Source organism: Centropristis striata, chromosome 5, assembly GCF_030273125.1.
Source record: "Centropristis striata isolate RG_2023a ecotype Rhode Island chromosome 5, C.striata_1.0, whole genome shotgun sequence".
Taxonomy (NCBI): Eukaryota; Metazoa; Chordata; class Actinopteri; order Perciformes; family Serranidae; genus Centropristis; species Centropristis striata.
This window is the reverse complement of record NC_081521.1, coordinates 25497897-25515833: the sequence shown is the minus strand read 5'-3', so window position 1 is coordinate 25515833 and position 17937 is coordinate 25497897. Positions and strand designations below refer to the sequence as shown.

The 17937-nt window shown below is 39.5% G+C and overlaps 2 protein-coding genes across 2 annotated transcripts; one reads left to right on the top strand and one right to left on the bottom strand.

Moving 5' to 3' along the window:
• The first annotated feature begins 2052 nt into the window (after positions 1 to 2052).
• On the top strand, positions 2053 to 13638 carry LOC131971943 (protein-glutamine gamma-glutamyltransferase 2-like). Its single transcript, XM_059333631.1, has 15 exons — positions 2053 to 2127; positions 2505 to 2690; positions 4000 to 4233; positions 4362 to 4480; positions 4634 to 4762; positions 6542 to 6710; positions 7363 to 7492; positions 7638 to 7741; positions 8883 to 8971; positions 9278 to 9431; positions 9821 to 9909; positions 10472 to 10655; positions 10780 to 10940; positions 12693 to 12829; positions 13226 to 13638. Exons 1-15 carry the CDS (start codon positions 2118 to 2120, stop codon positions 13371 to 13373), a joined length of 2043 nt encoding a protein of 680 aa, XP_059189614.1. The 5' UTR covers positions 2053 to 2117; the 3' UTR covers positions 13374 to 13638.
• A 169-nt stretch (positions 13639 to 13807) lies between these two features.
• LOC131971947 (kelch-like protein 10) lies at positions 13808 to 17937 on the bottom strand. The gene is made up of 5 exons (XM_059333636.1): positions 17743 to 17937; positions 16901 to 17387; positions 15656 to 16273; positions 14838 to 14987; positions 13808 to 14338 (listed from the first exon to the last, which is right to left on the bottom strand). The coding sequence occupies exons 1-5, from the start codon at positions 17862 to 17864 to the stop codon at positions 13985 to 13987; spliced, it is 1731 nt and encodes a 576-aa protein (XP_059189619.1). The 5' UTR covers positions 17865 to 17937; the 3' UTR covers positions 13808 to 13984.

Here is a 17937-nt window from a genome sequence, read left to right as displayed (position 1 = left end):
ACTTGTGTGGGTGGCTGTCATTTAAACACCACCAACCAACTGCCTTATTTTGAAATTACAATTATATACCTTGGCCTGTGGAAATCAACAAGTATACTATATTATGATAAAGAGCACTGCATGTAAAATAAACCTTTAAGGGGTGAAGTAGGTCCAACCCAACAATATTACTGACATCATCAGAGTGATATTCAGTTGAAAACCAAACATTAAAAAGAAATGTGCTCAATAGTACACTTAATGAACCTACAGTACACTTTTATGACTTACAAGTAATGCAGGAGTGCATTTAAATATTGTAACGGACTGTTTAGAAGAGATAACGGAGTGAAAGTTATTCAGATGGTCTGAAGGATTCAGCCTACCGTCGCTATCCAGTGCCAAATAATAAAAACGGGAACATCACCGGGTGCTCAGGAGAGCTGGTGTTATGATGGGACGATGTGGATTAACAGTCCTCGGCGTCCGTTTCAGTCTCCGGTTGAAATCCGCGGAGCTTGTCCCGGATCCTTTGTTGATAATCCCTGCCGTTTCTACGCCGGGGATGTTTCACCTGCTCCCAGCTGAAGCGGGGCCGCGCCGTCTCCGTCGATCTGCCCTCGGGTCTCGGTGGGATCGGGAACCCCTTTGCTCGTAGGTCGTCTCCGGCTTGATCCGCGTTATCATATGTTACTGTCCCCGAGTCCAGGAAAACACGCATTTTTGTCATCGGCGTGCGGAACTTGATTCCCTTCTCTTTCAGTACTTTCTTGATCGGCAGATATTCCCTCCTTTTATCCATGACAGCTGTTGCGTAGTCGTGGTCAAAAAACACCCTGTTGCCGTCCACCATGATAGGTTTTTTCCACGCTGCGCTGATAATCCTCTCTTTCATTGAATATTTCAGGAATTTAACGATCGTTGATCTCGGGGGACCATTATCAGCTGATCTGGGTCCGAGTGCTCTGTGTGCGCGTTCAATACCAAGTTCGTCTGGGCCGGTGCCCTCACCCAGTTCAGTCTGAATGAGGTTCTCTACGAAGCGAATCATGGAGGTACCCTCGGCTCCTTCTTTTATGCCGTAGATCCTTATATTATTGCGGCGGGAATGCCCTTCGAGTTCGGTTAATTTCGATTTCAGTTGGAGTTGGGTTTTCTGCATCTGGTTTAAAGTTTCGTTTACTTCCATACTGAACGTTTCCACCTCTCCTACCCGTTCCTCGGCTTCCCCCAGTCTCTGCGACACCGCTTCAATTTTCTTCACGGTCTCCTCCATCTTCAGATTAATATCCGATCTCATTTCGCCAAGTTGTTTTTTGATATTCTCTTGAATATTGCTCCGGAAGTCTGAGAACTGTTTAGAAATATTGTTCTCCAGCTCGGATGTAGCACTAGCCATGGCTTCACCTATGACGCTACGGATGGAGGCTAATGAGACCACCTCGCCTAGCGTAGCCTCGTCGCCACCACCCGTGTTTTCCATGTCAGAGTCCTTTTTTTTGCTCCTTAACGACATACTTAGGCCACGTTCGTCTCCCCCCGACATTAGTATCAACTACTGAATTCTTGCAACGCAAATCTCCTGGATTATATGGGGGTTTATGGCAGTTCGGTCAGGAGGGCAGTTTTCACGCAGCCATCACCACCCTTGTGCCACCCGGAAGTCCCGCCTAAGTCATTTGTAACTTACTGTTATAATATCAATAAAAAATACCAATGTGCTTGCTAAAAATTTTGTTTTGTATGACTTAGGCAACTATTCTATTAGGTTAATGATAGGTTTTATGCTATATTGTATATTATGTGACACACATGCACAACATATTTTTAAAAACTCAGAATTGGGTTAAATTGCTGACTAAGGACCAACTTTAGTAACAGGACATTACGCTGTTTGACCTGTTAAACTTTTATTTTCAGCTGAAATGTTTCACAATAGCTAAATAGTAAAGAGGAAATTCGTCTAAAAAAAGAAGTACTGAACCAACCAATAGACACATGGGGGCGTCACGATCAGGTTTCACATGCTACAAATATCCCTCAGGGGCCATTGCAGGACCATTATCCAATAAGCACAGGCTGCAGCTGAAGTGTCACTATCCACACACAAGTCCAGGGAGAAGAGGTCCACTGCAGACATGAGTCAAGGTAAGGAGAAACAAACTTATTTTTGTCTCATATCGTAGGACAGAAGTTCAAGTGTTACTTTAGTGTATTATCTACAGCCAAAGATACCCTATTCCTCTGTCAAACTATTTTAAGAGTGTGTGAAATGTGATTTGCAGGAATGGTGCATGACATTAGATATGTCAGATCTAGAGCACTGAGTAACACCGTATCTGCCATAGGGAATGTCTCGCTGATTATTTCTTCTGATTTATCATCTGGAGAAACTTGGAGAGGGTGATCAAATTTAAATGAAATCATCAGTTATCTGTCAAAAGTTCATAGTTTCAGTCCGTTGATGTGTGTAGAATTGTATAACTGATGTGACAAGAGATCTGTGTTTCCATTTCTATGCACAGTCTTGGATATAGAGCGCTGCGACTTGAACATAAAGAGCAACAGCAGCAGCCATCATACAGAGCTGTTTGGAGAGGAGCGTTTGATTGTGAGAAGGGGACAGCCCTTTAACGTCATTTTACACCTGAAGCCTGGCAGCAAAGGGTTCACACCAGGAGAAACAACCTTCACTCTCACTGTTGAGACTGGTAAGCTTCTTATTTCCCAGTGAGTACACTGACACTGATGTTTATTTACAGTATGAGGGGAAAAAATGTTGACATGAGTCCAGGTCACCGCTATGAGCCCCCCTAAGCATCTGTAAACCAGGAGCACAAAGATATGTGTGCTGTATGTAAAAACTACTGAAATCAACTGTTAATTCAGTAATTTTCACATGAAAAAAATTGTTTTTTTTATCTAGTAATTACGGGCTTGCATGTCATTTTCCTAATTTAGTTCCCCCTGCACCCAACAAATAACTCTCAAGCTAAAGCACATTGAATTAACATTCCTTTTGCTCTTGAACCCGTAACACTAAATGCAGTGGGAACAGCCTCCTCCAGAGGCTCCACCTCTTGAATTCACTTTCATTTAAATACTGTAATCATCACCATTATTCTTTATGTCAAATGTTTCCAGCTGACAGCATGTGAGGCTGCTTTTGGCACAGCGATGTGACAGTCCCTAATTGGAATATTCAGTTTTGTTTCTGCTAATGAGGAGGAGGAAGAAGAACAAGACCAAACAGTGTCAGAGGCTGGATGAGTGAGATGAGAGAGAGAGAAGACACTTTTTGTCAGTGACAATGATGGTGCTACAATACTGTGATACTCAATACATCATCTATATATCACAATATCTGTGTAACTGAAGAAGAAAAAAACACTCCTAAAAAGGCAATGAATTGTGTATTTATTTATTTCATTATGTATTCATTGCATTGTGGTGCCAGTTTCAAAGAATTTCCAACTAAGATGAAGCAATGTCAGCTTTCTTCTTCTTTAATACCGTGCCTGCAACTTGTCATTGACCACATGTACCTTCATGTAAAACAGCTATAAACTGCCAGAAACAGAACAGTTCTGGGGTTAAAGATTTAAAAATGCCAGTCTTAACAGTTTTTTACTCGTTCGGATTTTTCATTCTTTATTTAAGTTAATTTAAATAATTAAACCATCTCTAACTTGTATCTCCCAAGATCTAATGCTATAATGCTGTTTCTTTTTTAAGCTTGCTGCCCATTAATTGAATTAAGTACTGGTGAATCCTATAAGCATTACAACTGAGAAATATTGAGACTACTAATATTCCCAGAAGAAAATACCAACCAAATTTGGTAAGTTTTTTAATTGTATAATATTAGCCTTACATAGGTATACAACCTAATGGAGGCAAATAATACTGAGGACATGAGGTGGTAGATACAGCCTTGTATATACATGCGTGCATGAGGATTTCTGTTTTTCTCTCATGTGGACTTCGATTTAACAGTCATGTCCATCTCTGTTTCTCCAGGTCCGTTACCCAGAAAAGAATCGGACACTAAGGTTTCTTTTGGACTACATGAGTCCACAGTGGACAGTGAGTGGAGCGCATCTGCCACTCAAGATCCCTCCGGAAACACCGTGTCTGTGTGTATCAGTTCCTCACCCAACGCCCCCATAGGAGTCTATTCTCTGACTCTAGACCAGGAGGGGCAGAAGACCAGTTTGGGACAGTTCACCCTGCTTTTTAATGCTTGGTGCTCCAGTGAGTACATGCATTTTTTTCTCTTCAAATTGTTGATTTATTAGTTTTGTGCTCCACATGCAGCTCCTATTTTCTTTCTGTTTTAATGATAATTTTGTGCATTATTTTCACTACTTATTGACTCACAGGAGATGCAGTTTACATGCGCAGTGAGACGAAGAGGCAGGAGTATGTCTTAGCACAACATGGGCAAATCTACAGAGGAACATTTAAACGAATCAAAGGGACTCCATGGAACTTTGGACAGGTAAACAAAATGTCAAATATTACCCATTCAATAACAGAAAAGAGCAATAATCATGGAGCTATTTTAATATCCAGTTACATTTATCAATTATAGGACTTAATTCCATATAATCCTTACATGCTGACCTACTACTCTCCTTCCTCTGTTTGTTAGTTTGAACCAGGCATACTGGATATCTGTCTCAAGATCCTTGACGAAAACCCCAAATTCATTGCTGATGCTGACAAGGACTGCTCTGCCAGGAGAAACCCCGTATATGTGACCAGGGTGCTGAGTGCTATGGTATGTGTCCAGGCTCAAGTAAAACCCTGTGAGCCTGTGAATAGCCTATTTTCTTGAAGCTGTGCAGGCAGAGATTACCATGGTGCACCAAACCCCCCTCTCCTTTATGTCCAGAGTCTTTTATTGTTCTGCAGGAGGGGCCATGGGGAACCTCTCTCCCTCTTTTAAAAGTTTCCAGGCAACTTTTATGATAGAACGTTGCAGCAAAGAAAGGAGTCTTTCACATCATGTGCAGCTCTGATTCTGATCCAAGCAGGTGGCAGAGAGCAGAGCAACAGATAAATTAAAGTCTGTCAGCATGTTTTTCTCACTGAAGTCAAAATAGCTAAATGAGTAATCCAGGGCTATCTCTACTGGTCCAGTAGTTGTCAGCATACAATAAATCACTACCAGTATGTAATATTAGCTGCCTTGCTATGTCTTATGTCCCTGTGCTTGCTTGATGTTTGTATTAGTAAAGTTTGGTCGACTAGTTTTGACCATAAGTAATGTAACCAGAACAAATACATGCAGCCACATCCTCCTCGCTCTACGGCTGTCAGACTGAACAGTGAGATAAAATGGAGCTCTGCGTTAGTTCAGGTGGAATACGGTATTCCCGCCTGCTCGGCTGTCAGCTGGCCTGAGAACTGCACCAAGCCCAACCAATCACAATCACACACAGACAACAAGGCGGTCCATTTAATCTGTTCTGCCTCTCATTCCTCCTGCAGTGCATCACTCTGCTGCTAAACACTGCTGCGTTAAATCTCCCTCCACCACCCCAAACGCCACCTGCATTAGTCAACGCAACAGTATTTTCTAGGATGAATTGTTTGCAATGTTTGTAATGTCTGCAAGTGTCAGTACCATTGCATATAACATATTCAGGTTCTGCTGTGCTTGTCCCAGGGGGATTAGGATCTGTGGCATGCTGCGTAGATACTGCTGAGAGCTCTCTAGAGCAGAACCCACACTGCCAAATACAACTGTACAAAACATCTTGCAATAATTGGTTGGAATCTATGACCAGAACTGACTGAACTTGTCTTGTCTTGTCTGTGCTGTGATTACTCGCCATTTTATAATATCTAGTTAAATAATTGTATTACTTTGTTTGGTGGTTTATCGCCATGAATGGTCCCATGTTCCTATTAAAGGGCCACGGTCCAGGGCCATGGCTCACCACTGGTACCAGGAGCAAATTTAAAATAAACTTTATGAAAATCTTGTACATATTCAGCAAAATGTAAATGATTGTGAAAATGTTCAGGATTTAATCTTTAGGTACCTGTTATAAGAATTTTTCAGAGTGACCCTCTTGTACAAGAGGAGCGTTTAAATCATGCAACACAGCAAGTAAGGTTACAGAGAAAAGGCTCACATGGTAGTCAAAACTATTGGCTTATATGCCTCTTATAGTGGGAGGTTTCCAACATCTAGCTGACCTGTCTGACACAGATGCTGTTATTCTCAGTTTCCCAAAGTCAAAGGTATGGTCAGCAGAAATACATCTGACCCGTGTCTGACTCCCCCAGTCATGTGTACTTCCCTTTATCTTAACATATAGTTAACCTTATCTAGCCTGCCAGCTTTTAGCAGAAAAACTGGTCTGATGTAACCCAAAGCCAGTGCCTCTACATGCAGCAGACAGAGACACATTTGCTTAATATGATTAAGACGTTGGAAAAACTCCAGATTAATACAAATTGTTATAACAGTACCCAGTCTTTCAGTCACAGAAGCTCTCTGTTCATGCTTTCTCTCCCTCTCTTGTGTCCCCTCTGTCTGTGCTCACAGGTCAACAGCAATGATGACAGAGGTGTGCTTGTGGGATCGTGGTCAGATTATACAGGTGGGGTTCATCCAGGAACGTGGATTGGCAGCGGAGACATTTTGCGCCAGTGGGCTGAAAGTGGGCCCGTCTGCTACGGCCAGTGTTGGGTCTTTGCTGCTGTTGCATGCGCAGGTTAGAGCTCACAGTACGGAGTCACACAGTCATTATTGTTGTGAAATTGAGAGGTTTTATATGCGCAGGCTGGTGTGCACAGAGTTGAGAGAAATTATATTCCTCACGTCGTGTTGAAATAATGCCAATCAACAGACAGATTGCATTATTTACATTTAGTCATTAGCAGACGCTTTTATCCAAAGCAACTTACAGGAAGAATAAAAGCAAACAATCAAGGTATAGTGCAATAAGAGCTATTTGTGCATCAATAAGTGCTAGTGACAATTCTTTGAGGAGTAGAATTATCGTGTGGTGCTAGGAAAGAAGATGCTTATTCTTTGCATACATTAAAGATAACTTTTAAATAAGCCAACTACATGCCATCACTCATTTTAAGGTAATATGGAAACAATTTCTTAAAATGATACAATATTAATAGTGCTGAATCTCTTAAATCACACCCTATGTTTTATCCCAGTTACAGTCTCCAGTCCACTTTTTTTTTATCAATCCCTAAATTTAGAGTCTAATCTCATGGCTTTGAAGCCCTCCACCACATGTGACATTTTTATTTGAGGTTTTTATTGTGAATCTTTGATGACAGTTGCTATCTGTAGCATGTGCTTTAGTTAGCTGGTGTGATGAAGTTTGTTTCTCTGCCCTCCTCCAGTGTCTCGTACCCTGGGCATCCCATGTCGAGTGGTTACTAACTTTGGATCAGCTCACGATACCGACGCCAACCTGGTGATAGAAAAGCTGTATAATCAAGATGGTGAAAATATTTCTGATGATTCCGTATGGTGAGTGTGATTATTGTAATTATTACCAGGTGTTGTGATGTTATCTTATATTATTGCTACATAATAGAATGAATCTTCATTTTTTCCGACATTGTTTTACTGATTAAAGAAAACTGCTAACGTTAATGTCCTTTTATTGTACCAGGAACTTCCACGTTTGGGTGGACAGCTGGATGGCTCGTCCTGATTTGGGGTCAGAGTTTACTGGATGGCAGACCAGTGACCCAACCCCACAGGAGACAAGTGATGGTAAACTTTGATTTTAATGTCCAATTGTTTGTCCTGATTTCCCAAAACCATTCAAAAAATGTTGCTTTCCAAGAGTAAGTCCCATATGTCAGACTGTGAACTGACAGTTTTCATGCTGCCTTGGCAGACCAGCAGAACAAAGGTAAATAACATTTCATGAGAAACTAGAACAAAACTGCTACAAAGCTGGCTCAATATTTGGTGGTTAGTTCCAGTTTCAGTTTAAGTCAGTAGTCACATGTTGGATGTGTGTTTATGGTCAAACTTGTGACAGCTTGTGTTTAGCATGTTCACATGGCTCATCTCAAGACTGTCCTTTTTGACACGGCAAAAAATATAATTTCATGCATCACCAAAAATGTTTTTTTTTTTTTTTTTTTTACAAATGCACCTGACACAGATGATTTGTCATCACTTTATAGGTAAACACACTAACTGTAAAACAATAGATAGGGTTTTTAATAGAGCTTTTTGAAACAGATACTGATTTAAGAGCGGAAAAAATAAACTGATTAGCAATAAGACGGCTGTTAAAAACTGGAATAAAAACACGCCTTTGCTATGTGTAATGTGCACCAATATTACATTGTAAACAATATATTTTTTATATTATTATACATCAAACACATTGTCAACCAATTCTAGAAATAAAAACTGAGGAAAATAAAGAATAACTAAGAAATAAAATAAATAGCTAAATAAGCATCAGTACTGTTTGTTCAGTATCAATTGCTGACCATTTAAATAAAGACTAATCATATATGATAGCATTTATAAATCACCCCACTATTGTGTTCTGCATTTATGTTCTAAAATCTGTCAAATCTGTGGAAAAAAAGTTGTCATATCGGCACATGTCAGACAACATTTACTTCAATGCAGATGGATTTCTATCATGGGCCAATATCAGTCAATAATATCAGCCAACCAATAAAGCAGTTGTGCCGTAACTTAAAAAAAAAAAAACTTGATCTGACCATTATCTCTGGAAGTGATATATTGTCACCCAAATAACTTATTATTATACAATGTTATTTTAATATTATTTTACTACTTTTACCACTAATGACTTGCATGGCACTGTGTTTCTGACTCCTGCTGACATGAACCCTGTCTGTTTCTCGGTGTGTGCTGCTGCCAGGTGTTTTCTGTTGCGGGCCGTGCCCTCTGAAGGCCATCAAGGAAGGAGAGCTGACCAAGAAGTATGATGCTCCCTTTATTTTTGCTGAGGTGAGTTTTAGCTTAAACTCTTAAGTATAACATTTTAAAGAGAAACACATAGAAAACATACATAGTTTGCCTTTAAGTTTGACTTTTTTAATGATGCTATCTGATCCAAGTTGTCCCGCCAAGCAGAGACTGTTATTTATCATTTATTATATTTTGTTCTGACTCATATTATTAGACATACTGCATGTGAGTAAATGTGTTAAGATATCTCTTATGTAAAAGGTTGTATCAAGTCAAAATTTGCAACCCTATTTTATTTTATAACCAGTATTATTTCATGTCATCTTATGTCCTGTGTGGAGTCAGGTTAACGCAGATGTGGTGGACTTGGTATGCCTACCAAGTGGAGAGTTTGTCAAGTTCGCTGGATCAACTAAATCTGTTGGACGCTTCATCAGCACTAAATCTGTGGGCTCAGATGAGAGGCATGACATCACACACCAGTACAAGTATCCAGAAGGTACTGCAGAGTCACATGTTATTCCAAACCACACACTTATTTAAATACATTTATAAGAATCACAGTTACATTACATAAAGTTTTCAACATTTCTATTTACACATTGACCATTTAAAGAAATGTGTGGTTGGATTCAGTGTGTAGGCTTAATGTCAGGCTCCTTCTACTGTATCCACACAGATACATTTGTTACATACAGTACATCTCAAACTGTATAGATATAGACACAGATGACTTCCTCAAGCTACCTCAATTTAAAGATGTACTGTTCTTGCATGGATCCATGTTTGATATCAAATCTATATGATAGTTTTAAAAGAGACCACTTGCATTTGTCGCCAAAGCTTAAACAAGACTGATCTTTACTTTATCTTTCTGACGGTTTTCAGGCTCAAAGGAGGAGAGGATGGTTTATGAGAAGGCTCAACACCGCAACAAGCTACAGCAGCAAGGAGAAGAGCCAGGGCTTCATCTCAAGGTGATTTTTACTGTTTATACATATACAGGTGGTAGAGCAAATATTGTGAAAACACATTACAGAAAATAGCTTGATTTCTGAAGTAACTTAATTTAAATGTTACTGCAGAGGTGGGTCAGCTCAGGTTATGAAAGAGATATGAGAATAAGCACAATGATGTGAAAGATTTCAAAGCAGGACGAGACATTAAAGCTCCAAATAGGCCACATCTTCTGCGCCTGAAATGCAGGTCAGAAGAACAGACACATTACTCAACATTTCAAAGGGAACTACATCAAAATTAATGCCACTTTATGTAAACTGTGGTAAGAAAGGGGAACAGCAGTCACAAGTTGGCATTATGACATTTACTGGTCAAAATAACCATATATTGGTCAGGCTGAATAACCCTATTGTAATAACATAAATTAACTGTGTGTGTGTGTGTGTGTGTGTTGTGTGTGTGTGTGTGTGTGTGTGTGTGAATTAACTTCCTCCTTATAATAAGATATATACATATGAATAATGCATTTATATATTATAAGTTATTATTATTATATTTATATATATCATCTCATTTTAGATTAAACTGGCTGATCAAATGATAGTGGGCTCGGACTTTGAGGTGTACGCTGTCCTTACAAATAACTGCATGGATGCACGGACCTGCACCTTCCTGTTCTACGCCAAAGCTGTCGGCTACAACGGAAAACTGGGAGAAAGCTGCGGATTTACTTCAGACAAAGTGGAGGTGCCCCCTGGAGAAGGTTAGCTCCAATCTTAGTGCAACCACTTTTATTTTCATCTCTGCCTTCATCTGTGAAAAATCTCATTCTCCTAATGAAAGTTTTTAAAAAAACTATTAATATGTATATGTGTGTGGGTTTTCAGAAAAGCGTCTCTCCCTCAGACTGGAGTATGACCGCTATGGATCAGCGATCACCTCTGATAGGACGATCCAGGTGTCAGCCATCACCATCGACAAGCAGATTACAAATTACCATAAATCTGAGAAGATCATTGTGCTGGATGAGCCAGATATAGACATCAAGGTATGGTCCATGATGAACAGGGGAAAGGAATGCATTCATTATAAATAAAATGCTCTCTAGTGTATAAATAAATCAGACAAAAATAAAAGAAAACTACGGAGCCCCCCAGGGGACACGGGGGAAAAAAAAAGATGGGTGAAAAAAAAAAAAAAGATGGGTGAAAAAAAAAAAAAATTATGGGTGAAAAAAAAAAAAGATGGGTGAAAAAAAAAAAATGATGGGTGAAAAAAAAAAAGATGGGTGAAAAAAAAAAAATGATGGGTGAAAAAAAAAAATGATGGGTGAAAAAAAAAAAAGGACGGACTTTTGCGAGATCCTGAGATACTTTTGCGAGATCCCGAGATATGACACATCAGAAGTGGTTTAGTGTTGATATCTATAAAATCAAGTGAGCTATTACAAAATAAAAGCCTAAGATATGAAATAATTATATATACTGATTACTTATGCCTTTTAAAAAAATTGAAAGAGTTTTTAATGACAATAAAGGGTTGTGGGAAATCCACAATGAATTCATGAACACATCAGAAGTGGTTTGGTGTTGATATCTATAAAAACAAGAGAGCTATTACAAAATAAAAGGCTTAAATATTGTACACACTGAATAAAAGGAATTGAAAAGGTGTGTATTGAAAATAAAGGGTGTGGGAAGTCCACAGTGAGTTCATGAACACATCAGAAGTCGTTTGGTGTTTATTAGATGAATTTACAGTGAGTTATTAAAAATAGAAAAGAAAGACGTTGCACTTGCGACGGTCCCTAAGCACTCTGGCTGCCGTTGGGCACTAGGACGTATATTCGGCCCGGTTACTTTAATCTTTCGCCAGACTCGCTGATTTTGGTGAGTTGATCAAGCCTGTGAAATGTCAGTCTTAGTTTTCTGTACAAAATAAAACCATCCTGGGGGAAATTGGTGCGGTTTTCGTGACGCTATTCCAGTTAGAACGCCGGAAAATAGGCGAATATCGCTCCTCCATTGCTCCTCTTCTTTCGTCAGTATCTCGGGATCTCGCAAAAGTATCTCGGGATCTCGCAAAAGTATCTCAGGATCTCGCAAAAGTCTGTCCTTTTTTTTTTTTCACCCATCATTTTTTTTTTTTTTCACCCATCATTTTTTTTTTTTCACCCATCATTTTTTTTTTTCACCCATCATTTTTTTTTTTCACCCATCATTTTTTTTTTCACCCATCATTTTTTTTTTTTTTCACCCATCATTTTTTTTTTTAACCCGTCATTTTTTTTTTTTTTCACCCATCTTTTTTTTTTCCCCCGTGTCCCCTGGGGGGCTCCGTAGAAAACATCATAGTTCAAAATTTAATAAAAAATATCATAGTATAGTTTGTTTTCAAAATGTCATAAAAAAAGCATCATAGTATAGTATGGCATCAAAATTTCATAAAAAACGCCATAGTATACTATGATGGCAAAATTTCTTTAAAAAAAACATTATAGTATTTGTATGTCGTCAAAATTTCATTAAAAAAACCACAGTAACACAGTAACACAGTAAAGTATTATTTTCAAATTACATAAAATATAATTACATAAAATATCATAGTATAGTAGGTTTTAAAAATTTGAGTCAGGAAGTTACTAAACGTTAATTCAGGTTTGAAATTTTGCTAGAAAATCACTGCATTTCCTGACATAATTTATTGCTAACTCAGATACAGGTTTACTATAACCTCATTTTAATCATTCTTAATAATTAACATGATCTCACATGATGTTTATTTGAACACCTTTTTGCAGCTGGTGGGAGACGCTACAGTGAACCAGTCTGTGACAGCAGAGCTGACCCTGTTGAACCCATTACCAGAGTCGCTGCAGGACTGCAGCTTCACCATAGAGGGGGTCGGCCTCACTGACGGCAAACCAATAACGGCAAAGTAAGTCAACTCCATCCCAACTTGTGAGCGCAATTTTGCATCAATTATTTATTTAAGCATTTACAGTGTAATCTCTGTTTTCTACTTTATGGCTTTACTTCTATCACCAAATTCACATTCCAATGTATTTACTGTTTAATGTACAAGATAGTGTTTGTAGACAGCTCAGTAAACTTCTCCTTTCAGCTGTAATACAATGATTCCTGTTTCTGTAAATAAAAAATATAACTTACATCTCTTAAATATAAGATGACCTTCTGTGATTTACAGTGATAATAAACATATCTCATATCTTTTTCTGTATATATAAGAAAAGATATGAGCAGAAAACAAAAAGCTCATCTCAGATGTTGTTGGCTGGTGATGCTCATACTGTATTGTGTATATTTCTTGCAGGATTGGAACTGTAGGCCCCAAACAGGAGGCCAAGGCCAGCGTTGAGTTCAGTCCTACCGGTGCCGGCCCCAGCATGCTGCTGGTGAACTTTGATAGCAACAAACTGAAGAACATCAAGAGCTCCATTACTGTTGTTGTGAAGGAATGAGCCACAGTGACTGCTTTTTAAATGCTGTTTTTATCCACGTATTTATCCATATACCACACTAGAATAAACCATACTACTATACTATCTACAATTATATTTTTTTTTCTTGAGTGATTTATGAATAGCTATGATCCACATCCATTAAACATTATGCACACTGCATCAGTAGTAGGCCACAATAATGTCATTATCTGCACTAATATTAGATAGTGGCATAAACTACTTTATGTGAATCAGTAATGTTGGTGTATTAATTTTGATTTGGTTACATTAAATGTGACAATAACACCACTGCCGTAAAGAAGTAGTGCTTCCTGGAACCTTTAACGAAACCTTTTGTGAAAAAAATAGAATTTTCTAACTAAAAAAATAAAAATTTGAAAATAAAAAACGGAGGCTTTGTGTTATTTCTTTTCATGTTTTGTTTGTGGAGGCCTATCAGTGTCAATGTCACCATTACATAGTTTATCTTGCTTCATGCAGGTGCAGTTAGTGGTCCCATACCACCACACAAACTGAAAATCTGTTATTACTGAAGTAACAGTAGCGCTGCTGTAGTTTGAGACATGGAGACATTTATTTACAAAGCAATACAGCTTATAGGTGGGTCTTCACAATTCCATTTCACCCTCCTCCTCCTCATCAGAGAACTGCAGGGAGTGATGAGGGGCAGCGTACTCGGACAAGTTGGGGAGTCCATACACCACGCAGCAGCTCAGAGCACTACGGGTGACCTCAATGTTTCGGACAAAAGACCACTCATCAGCTGCGACATCATAGCACTCGACATCAGGCATGGTTGTGTGGCCGTTGAAGCCTCCCACCACAAAGAGACGGTCATCGATCACTTCGATGCCAAAGTTACTGCGGGCGTTTAGCATGGAGGGCACATCACGCCAGGTGTTGGTGTCTGGGTTGTAGGCCTCAACAGAGTCTAGACGTCTTGTTCCATTGAAACCGCCAACCTTTGGGTGAAAAGGTGAAATATAAAGTCAGGACTGCTGTAATTATTTTTCATTCCAGCAATCTTGTAAGGAAGTGCACCCGACCCCACTGTGTGCCTTAAATAAAGTTATGTTTTATATAAAGGTCCAGTGTTTAGGATTTAGTGGCATCTAGTGGTGAGGCTGCAGATTGCAACCAACCCAACATGAGGACACTACATCTATTTAATGCAAAAGAACAGCAAATAACTACTTTTTAGTAATGATCAATCTGCTGATTATTTTCTAATTTGATAGTCTTTTAAATATCAGAAAACAGTGAATAAAAACCACTACAATTTTCCCAAGCGCATGTTGACAAATTCAAATTTTCATTGTTTGATCTATCCAACACTATAAAACCTAAAGATATTCAGTTTACTATTGTGTAGACTGGAAAAGTGCAGCAACGATTTGAATGCCTCTGTGTCTCAAATTGTTTCTGTGTTATGCAAGTTTCAGCAGTGTTCAATTTGCTTACTGCAAAGACATGGCCTGCATAGGCAATGACCCCAACTCCACTGCGATTGCTGCCCATAGGAGCGATCATTGTCCACTGATTGGTTTCTGGAGTGTAACATTCAGCTGTGAAGAGGCACTCGCTCCCATTGAAGCCACCACAAATATATACCTGGAGAGAATAAAAGAGATAAGTCATTTTATTAAGAGTTCCACTGAAGAGTTGACTGTAATAGAGTGTCCTTCCCCCAAAAAATAGCCTCCCATGTGTCCTTTGATCGACAGCTTATAAAGCCTCTTATGTATGTTTGTAGTTAGCTGTGCCCTCGAGTGGCTGTAGGAAAAGTGACATGACAGAGTGTAAAAGCAGATTCAGAAGGGAAAAGACAGAGTATATAGAATGATAGTTCCACTTAATAACCACAAGACTTTGACCTAGAGGACTGGTGTTCATGTCCCAACCAAACGTCAACAATATTATTTCATGCTACATAATATAACTTCTATGTGTAGCTACGTTACTTTTTCCCTAAAGTTAAGCAAGTAGCTTTGTTTCCAAACTGTTTCACTGTTTCACAGTGTTAACAACAAGACAAGCTGTGGGTACGAACAAACGGCATACGTAGTTGTATTGTTTTTGTTTGTTGACTTGTTGATTCAGAAATATTCCCCATTATCTCCTACTAAATGTATTCTATTTCCATAACTTTGGCGAGCAAACTAGCCAGTTACAGCTAAAACAAAAATGAGGCAATACTACAATATTTGTGGTATCAACATGTCAAACTCCTGTGCTCTCGCTGCCCTGACACAGAGCAATCTCAGTCATTCAAAGCCCACCTTGCCATTTTGGGCTGTGCAGCTGGCGTCACTCCTCTGCTCATTCATGGGTGCAATCAAAGTCCACTGGTTGATTGTGGGCTGGTAGCGCTCTGCAGTTTTAAGTCGATCGCGTCCATCATAGCCTCCTATGGCATATATGCACCCGTCCATCACAGTTACGCTGAGGTAGCATCGTCTCGAATGCATGTGGGTCACTTCCTGCCAGTCGTACATGGCCAGGTCAAACCTGACCATAGATCTGAACCGCTCAACATTGTTAAAGCCACCGAGACAGTAAACATATCCATCAAGGAAAACTGCGCTGTGATAGGCCCGGGGACCCTGCTCATTGCTTGTGATATCGACCCAGCAGTCAGCACGGACATCATACGCCTCGATGCCATTGGTGGGACTGGTGCCGCTGTAGCCTCCAATAGCCAACAGGATGGCAGTGGGCAGTCGTGAGCGGGCCAAAGGGTTATCGATTTTAGAGTCAAGTAACCTCTTTGTTCCGAGGTCAAGCATGGCCTCCAGGGCGCTGAGGAGAATTGGTCGACACTCTTCACTTGCTTTCACCAGTTCGTTGTTGCTCACGCTGTCTATAATGTATTCAGCAGTCGTTAAAGCCAGCCTCACCTACACAGAGACACGAGGAGTAGAGGGTGGAATTGAATAATCTAAAACTGTAATCATACTGTGTTGCAGATACATAGTTTGTCCACTGGAGAGCACTTACAACTTTATTCTTTTTACTGAAATGTTATGTTACAAGAAGAAGTCTGATTGTATTTTGTATGAATGTCAATGCTAAAGTTGACCCCACCTATTACCTCAGTAAACATTGTTCTGTGTTTATGGTAGTTTTAAGCATTATGTTTATTTTGTAAATTGTACTTGCATTAAGCATAAAATAGACGATAAAGCAGGGTATGCTTTAGGACATGGCTGCCTTTGTGAATGACAAGTTGAAGGGTTTTTCATACAGACACCTTCATAGATATTAATTAAATCATGAAAATGTTTCATTTATAGACTTCAACACCATTTATTGGCTGCTCGAATAAGACTCATGTCCTAGTAATAGTTTTGTTTTCTCTCGACATTTACATCTGGCCTTTACAACTGTTGCACACTTTACTTAGAGGGCTATGACTTGAGTCCTGCTCATACTGTTGTATCCATGATAACACCATTTGCAAGATATAAAATCTAAGTAAAAAGTTTATGTAGTGGTGGCTGAGTAGCTGTTAATGCCTCACTTACGTTGGACAAAAGCAGAGAGATGTATTGTCTGCGTTCCTCAGTAGCATAGGAGATCCAGTGAAGGATGGCCTCAAACACTGTATTCTCCTTCTTCACGTTGAGTCTGTCACTCTCAATGATTTTAACAAGTTGCTGTACAGAGAGCTGCAGGAACTCTTCTGAGGAGGCAGCAACCTCCTCGAAACGATTCAGCATGAAAAGGAAGGCTTTGTGTTTCAGTTCAGGAGTGTAATAGGCGTCTGTGAACCACCAGATGCCGATGCAGTTCTGTGGGGTCAGCTGCTCCTCCAGGAAGTCACTGCAGGCTTGTATGATGCCCATAACGTTGAACTGGTCTGCTGCTATGAAAAGCTCTTGTACATTCTCTTGTGTCACAGGAGCAAAGTTAGTGTAGGCAAAGTCGATGATGATCTTCATCATGTCAGGTGACACATTGGGAATGTCATAGACCCGACTGTCTGGGGTTGACCAGTGAGTAAAGAGCGCTCTGTGTGGCAAGAAGGACACACATTATCCTTTCATATTCACACCTCATAGAATAATAATATAAATTTATAACTTCATATTCGCACTATTGCACCCAGAACAGATGGGACTAAAAAAACAAGTGCTTGTGGAGTAAAGCCGCACAAATAGGATACAATTTTTCATTGAGTTTTTCTCTTGATTGATGCACAAATTAGAAAATGTATCAATGCTGTGTTGTCTTTACTAGTAACACCTAACGTCATTTACTTAGTACAAACTTAAAAAACAGTCACATTAGTTAGCAGTTTTTCTGATTATTCAGGAGTATAAATCCAGCAGCATCCCCCCTGTATACATCTAAAAAAACAACTTACTTGAAGTACGAGCTACAGTTGCAGAGGATGAGCTTGTGCGCGTAAAATTCAAAGTTGTCCACTCTGATCAATGCATCACAAAGTGTTTGCTCCAGGCGGAGCTCATTATACACGGACATCATTGCTCTTCAGTATGAGGATCTTTACTCTTTAAAGATAAGTTTCTCTGTCTCAGGTGCAGGTTTCTCTCCTAGT

Bases quoted from the DNA above. Each gene is read 5' to 3' on its own strand.
- LOC131971943 (XM_059333631.1), top strand. The intron at 2,691-3,999 runs GTAAGCTTCTTA...CTGTTTCTCCAG, and splicing joins CACTCTCACTGTTGAGACTG to GTCCGTTACCCAGAAAAGAA. The intron at 9,910-10,471 runs GTGATTTTTACT...ATCTCATTTTAG, and splicing joins AGCCAGGGCTTCATCTCAAG to ATTAAACTGGCTGATCAAAT.
- LOC131971947 (XM_059333636.1), bottom strand. From the start codon at position 17,864: ATGATGTCCGTGTATAATGAGCTCCGCCTGGAGCAAACACTTTGTGAT. The intron at 17,388-17,742 runs GTAAGTTGTTTT...CTTGCCACACAG, and splicing joins AACTGTAGCTCGTACTTCAA to AGCGCTCTTTACTCACTGGT. The intron at 14,988-15,655 runs GTGGGCTTTGAA...TATTCTCTCCAG, and splicing joins GCACAGCCCAAAATGGCAAG to GTATATATTTGTGGTGGCTT.